Raw genomic sequence first — 6,913 nt, 5'->3', positions numbered from 1 at the left:
AGAGAGAGAACAATGCATACCAACATGCAATGTTGCTGATCATGGGTCTCGTGATTAAAGACACCCAATTACGGAAATGAACAGTGTCGTAATTACGTTCCTTAATCACATTCAGGAGCTTTAATTGCCCTAACGATGTGTTTCATTAAATGAATGTAGGTATTACAGTCGACAGTTTTCATACACAGTTGTTTTCAAATTAACATATTGTTAGACATCGTCATGGAAATCGTTTTAATAATAATAATAATAATAATAATAATTAAGAGCACCCAAGCTCTCTAATATAATTCTAACAGACATTTGTGGTTGCCGCAGGGCATATATGCTCACCATAAGCGCCTGACCGCCTCTCTCTAAAGCTTCATGCTACCCACAATCATGACTTGGAGAAAGTTACCAATTTCGATGGATCAGTAAATTAACAACTCATTATTCTACCAAAGCAATCTGACAAAATGCTTAAAGCGTCACTGTGTCCTCAAAGAAAGAATAAGCTATCAAGGATAAAAAAAGGAAAGTATTCAGATGTATCTGTCATATACGTAGCACTGAATAAAGCTATACAACTTGGCTTAGCAGACAATAATGTGGACGTGTTAGTTTGTTCAAAATATTTTTTAATAAAGCTTTCCAACACATTAACACATACAAATGGCCATCTTTCATCAAATTCCAACTAATGTATCAACAGTACTCAATATCTTGACCTGACAACAACCTTAGTCTGTCTTGACCTCTGACATACCGTTGGAGTGAAGAAAATCATAGTTATTTTTACAGCAATAGTGCCAGTGCAGTACAAACTGTCGTGCAAGCGGACGTAATAAAGCAATAAATACGAATCTGAGAAAAGGAAAAAAAGAGACAAAATCATAAACCAAGCAAGCATTGGCTGGAGCTCTCTATTATAGTGTCATTAAAATCATTCTGATAGTTAAATAACAATTGGCTTTGGGATGTGAGAAATGTGTACAATTCATTTCGCTGCTCCGTCATATTGTTCTCAAAGACTAATGAGCGAACGTCATTTGTCCTCAAATCTAGAGATATTTCCTATGGTAGTCCTTAAAATGTCCTAAAAAAGTTTTGTAATTTGTGCGATGGTTGCTGCATGTTGTCAGGTCATAAATACACGAATCAGGTCTACAACAATGCAAGTGCATAAACAAAGTCTGTTCTTCTCCCACTTGCAGTCAGACTAGACTTTTACGTTTGACTTTTTAAACGTTCATTCTCGCCAGCACTTGAATAGTAGGCTACTTATTTTATATACACAATCAAGTATATACTGAACAGACGGTGCATGTTTGAATGGGTTTTTTGTAAGTGTTTAAAAAGTTTTTTTTTTCAGCATTCTTCTTCATTGACCTCCATTTTTAAATAATTGATAATACCGACGGCATTCTCTTCAGCAGTCTCCATATTAAGTCTTAATTTCGCATGTGCTTCTAAGTCAGTTGGAGTCAGTTCAGAAGCATTCTAAGGCTTGTCAGTGCATTGTTTACAGAGGCTGGAGGTGACACTGTTGAAAAGGGCACATTTGTCGGGGCATGTGGAGGCTGCAACTCCGGCGGGGAAGGGATACCCAGGTGGTTGCTCATACGCACCTAAGCCCGGCGTTAGGGCAGTGGTCGCGGGAATCGAAGCAGCAGTGATCGCCTGGCCTTGGTTAAGATAAGCTACAAGCCTTCTCATTTCTTCCAGTGCCTGCGCTTGCATGAGGATATAATTTTTGGCTAGTAGCAAAGTGGCAATTTTGGAGAGTTTCCGCACGGAAGGGCTGTGCGCGTAGGGAATGACCCCTCGCAGTTCATCGAGCGCATCATTCAGATCGTGCATCCTCCTTCTCTCCCGGGCGTTGATGTTTAGTCTCAGGGTTTTCTGTTCTTTGTTTTTCTTACCTCCTTCAGATTTAGAACCGGGCACCGCTGTCATTCCATCGGCCATGAGCATCATGTCGCACCTTTCGTCGCTGTCATCGTCAGGACTCTGTTCCCCTCCGCTGCTCTCTGCTGCCGTAGTCCTGTTGGCACTCTCACCGTATTTCATACACAAAGATCCGGTCGGAAGACCATGTGTCAGCCTTCGTCCTCCTGTCAGTCCGCCGTTTTGATTCGGGTCTGAGTCAGACGGGTCGAAACAGCTGATTGGCGACTGGCGGTCCCTCGAAGGCAGATCGATTCCCGCGCCTGGCCTGAAAGAGTCCATCTTTTTGTTAGAGACAGCGCTCAGAGTTTTGTGAAAAATGTCTCCCGGACCGCTCAAGTTCATTCTCCTGTCCATAGTCTCACTTAGACAGCTCGACTGAGACCGTTGGGCGTCTGTCCCCGGCAGTAACTTTGTCCCCTTTGTGCAGCTCAGTTGATGTCAATGTCTGCGCTACTTGTCAAATGATGTGTAGTGTCGACAGCTCCTTTTGAAGTGCTCAGCTCTGTGCTGTGGCGCTTATCCTGCTCCGATTCACCTTCCAGAGATCTCGACAGCCATCAGCATCAGCCGCTGAAGGGGGAGCCTTTTACATCATTATCTCAAGGCGGGCTATTAATATGAAGAAGACTCGCCTATTGGGACAGAGCTCTCTACCCAATCAGGTTAACGTTTTAATTAATAGGATTAAAACGGTAACAAACAATCCCGGGTGCGAGCTGTCCTCTCCGTCTGGTTAGTCCGCGCTCTGCTCTCTGATCCCAAGAGCCGCTCACAGCTTTATAAAAGGCTCGGTGGTCTATTATTCGCGCCGCCATCTGTACGCACGCCTGAGTGCACATGTTTGCCAGGCGCGGGGTCTTGTGCAGGACCTCAACAACTGTCTTTTAAGTGTTGTGTGTTGCCACAGTCACCCTTTGGAGCGCAGTAAACGCGTTCTCTTGTATTCAATTTATGGGGACTTTGGAGGCATCACTCTTCTTCTGAGTCACAAAAGGCTCCTTGTCCCTAGTTTCTGCTACGTTTTATCCTCCTAATGATTATTATAGATGTACTTAATGACCTGTTATTAAACTGACATTTCGACTGCATTGATGAAACTCATAATTGCTTACATTTGCCCATTTAATGACCATATTTGGTTTTGCATGTGTAAATAAATAGCTTGCATCGCCCACATATATTACCAGATGTTAAATAGCCTCACATGTCCAGCTGTTTGAGTCTTAACACAACAGCCAATAGTCTCTAGTCAGCATACTTGTGGTTTATTACAGACGTGCTACTGATTTCGCCACAGATGAAAAGCAACGTGTCACTGATGCAGTTTTCTTTATCATTGTTTGGTGGTGTTTCAGTTTGAGAATAGATAGGAACGTTGAGTCCCACTCCTCCTAGATAGCCTATATTTATCAGAGATGATAGTTGACGTTTTAACTAGCTACAGATTATTCATGTTCATGTATGTGATATTCATGTTAGTGATGAATTAATGGTTGAATGCATTATGAACTGACAGTCAATCGGGAGTAACTCATTCTACAACTAATTGTTGGCCTAAACGGAAAAAAGTAGTCTACATGCCACCGCAATGCTGTGCACTTTTGTTTATAAATAAGTGTCCAACCTAACAACTCATGATGTAGCCTAACTTTGTTTAAATGTAGCTTACAGCATAATTCATTGGGGAATTAGGCTACGAGGATATGAGACGAGTCTGATGAATTCACAGTAAACTGAGACATTTAAATATGCATTTGTTATCCATTTGTAAATTCTGGCTGCGTGGCCAGTAAGTCCTCTCATCATAGATGCTAAGTATCTCATCATCACTTAGCCCCCCGGAGGCCATCTGTTGCTCATAGCGGCCATCCTCCAACGAGAAACAACATGGGCCGAAAGCGTCATCTACCGGCGACAGATGTAAATTCAATTTCTTCCGTGGTGACATTCCAAAATGTTCAATCTACTAGAAAAATACGCCTCTTGCGTTTAACTACACATTTTGCGTAAATGCCAACATTTTGTATTTAAAACCACTTGTAAAGTGTTGTTGTAAATTATTGTTATTTTGTCTGAGTTTCAAACATAAATGTTTGGTTTCTGTTTTCCTTTCACCACCCATTCATGCGGAAATTGCATCTTCTTCAGGGTGATGTTAGAAACACTCTGATCATTACTAGTGCACTTTTGCCATTGAAAAGCCCCAGGGGACCTTCGTTGCAAGTATACCTCTACAGCAGTGGTTCCTAACCTTTTGGGGGATAAGGCACACCAAAGGTCAAACCAAAACACCAAGGCACATTAACTTATGGTAGTGTTTCTCAAACTTTTTCAGACCAAGGACCACTTAACCAATAAATAAAAAAATCACGGACCACCTAGTTAAAAAAGCAAAACAAAAAAAACAGCAGACGTACTTCAACAGTATATTACACAATAGGCCTACTCTCTGAACCACCTTGCTTATTGTCTTTGCACCTTGCTTATTGTGTCAGAGGATTCATATGATTGAAACTAGCGTAGTGTTGCAGAACTGTTTGGATTTACATACAAGGTTCAATTTGCAAACAATTAATCTCTATTATATTTCACCACGTCTGCTCGCGGACCACTTGGGATAGCTTGCGGACCGCCAGTGGTCCCAGGGCCACACTTTGAGAAACATTGATTATGTAGTATCATACACATTATTATGACCGCCGCGCAGCGAAGCGGCGGTCATATAGGTTTAGTCAGATTTTTTTTTTTTTTTCTTTTTCGCATGTCCAAATTTCCGTCAATGATTCCCGGGACACTGAAAGACCGGGGTAGAAGAAACTTGGTGGGCATGTAACCCCGTATGGATAGCATGGAACCATCGTTTTTCGTTTTGATCTGTAGCCCCCCCGCTGGACTGCACCCCCCGAAAGGAGGGTAGGGCAGACACAGTTTTCTGTGAATATCTCGAGAACTGTAAGGTTTAGGAGGACCATTTTTTTTCGTATGTTGATCTCAAGGGGCCATGTCAACCCATTCCATAACCACTCATTTCATGTATAGTGCCACCTAGTTAAACACAAAAAAGTAAAAATGAGGTGTTGTAATCGCAGGTATCTGTGACCTAACATAGTCAAAACTGCACGAAATTGGAAGTGTAGGATCATTATGACACCCTCTGAATGCACGCCAAGTTTCGTAGAATTCCGTTCATGGGGGGCCACACAATAAATTAATTTATGTTACTATACACCAACTGGCCTGTAGGTGGCCTAGGATGACCAATTTTTTCCGTATGTTTGCCTCCAGGGGTCATGTTAACCCATTTCATGTGCACACATGTGCATAAACAGATACAAACGCACACACATACATTCACAGTAATCATACGTATGACACATACTCACACAGTAGACATATGTATGCATGCATGCACATGCACATGCACAAACACACATACCCAGGCAAACACACAAGCACGCACGCACACACACACACACGCACATAAACATAAACGTGTACACGCACACATGCACACAATTCAAGAATTTCTCAGAATTATGAACAGGCAAGATGGGGGTGGGGTTGTATAAAATGAATTTTACATGTGAAATCTATGAACTAATCATGTTTTGGTACTTGTTGTCTAGCAGATACCAGTGAGAATTGAGTGTGGCTAATGCAATTTAGTGAGACAGTTAGAATCATATAGGCCTTTCAGCGTGATTTATTTTTGTGGAAAAAATGTGCTGGACTGGGCGGCGGTCATATTTTGTACCGCTCTGCGGTACATCTAGTTATAGGTATTACAGAGCCCAGGCGGTCTGTAAGGATGTTATTAAAAAGCATCAACAGAGCTTTATAGTTACAGTTTTGTAATTAATTCTACATATATTGATTGTGTTATGGACTGCCTCATCAGCAACAGCAGATCTTATGGTGGTCACCTCCAGCCCTCAGGGGGCACACACAAGTAAATCATGTGCACATTTCACTAAATTGTGCGCTCAATTTACAAAACTTAAAATGAGAGCACAAGCTAGTAAATTGAGTGCACAATTTAGTAAGATGAAAAAATCTTTCAAATACACCTCCTAAACACATTGAATGACCTCTGTGTATGAAATGTGCTATATAAATAAACTTGACTTGACTTGACTTGACTTGACTCCGGGGTTCCGTAGTCTATAACCATTCATTCTCATACCCACATTTTTTCTATACAAGGTGTTTATGAGGTGAGACCACAGCGTGTGCAGGCATGTGCTCACATGATGTTGACTGAGTTGTGTAATAGATCTGTAGTCTATTAGGTTACTTCATACCTACCACTTCATGACCACCTAAAACCATTTTAATTAAGAAGATGTCACTGATGCAGTTAAAAATAGCCCTCTAGCCTATTTCATGAGCCTGTAGAAAAGCGCATTGAGAAAAATCCTCAAAATTCCACGGCATACCGGTTGATAACCATTGTTCTACAGAACTGAGTACACAATAGGCTTCATGCACATATAGCAGATGACATGAATATGGTCCTCATCCGCTCCACAGTCAGTTTCCTCCTATCAGGGTGGCAAATATAGGCCGAGGCTATATCACAGCTCCAAGCATGACATTATTCCCATTAGGCTCTGCTCTGTAAGAGTCTTGGCTGAGGGCTTTCTGCCGCGCCTACAGAATATGGATATGTACTGTACATTCCAAGGACCTGATGAGATCTTGGGGGCTCGCACTCCATCACGTCTCGGGAAAGACCTTCATGGCCAATCAGACACTGCTAATGAGACAAGATGAACCTCCGCGGCGCGCAGACGGCGGTGCGGTCAAACGGCTGCTTCCCCACTGCCATCTCGTGCCCCCCCTCTCTTTCTGCCAGTCAGCAGTTGGCCACACCACTCAGTCTTCAGGCATGTACTCATTATAGGCCCATATGATGAATAGGACAAATGCATGTCTCTTTCTTTCTCTCTCTTTCTCTCTCTCCCCATCTCTCTCTCACTCT

The 6,913-nt window shown here is 42.3% G+C and overlaps 1 protein-coding gene across 1 annotated transcript; it reads right to left on the bottom strand.

The window, feature by feature from the left end:
• Positions 1-1,482: 1,482 nt before the first annotated feature.
• Positions 1,483-2,286, bottom strand: bhlhe22 (basic helix-loop-helix family, member e22). The gene has a single exon (XM_076291366.1). The coding sequence runs from the start codon at positions 2,284-2,286 to the stop codon at positions 1,483-1,485; it is 804 nt and encodes a 267-aa protein (XP_076147481.1).
• Positions 2,287-6,913: the final 4,627 nt, after the last annotated feature.

Source organism: Alosa pseudoharengus, unplaced genomic scaffold (genome assembly GCF_046254945.1).
Source record: "Alosa pseudoharengus isolate Yale_2024_CS ecotype anadromous, Long Island Sound unplaced genomic scaffold, YU_APseudo_1.1 YU_APseudo_1.1_scf_18, whole genome shotgun sequence".
Classification (NCBI taxonomy): domain Eukaryota; kingdom Metazoa; phylum Chordata; class Actinopteri; order Clupeiformes; family Clupeidae; genus Alosa; species Alosa pseudoharengus.
This window is presented reverse-complemented; position numbering and strand designations above follow the sequence as displayed.

Excerpts from the sequence above, each read along its gene's own strand:
- bhlhe22 (XM_076291366.1), bottom strand. The coding sequence starts at position 2,286 with ATGGACAGGAGAATGAACTTGAGCGGTCCGGGAGACATTTTTCACAAA.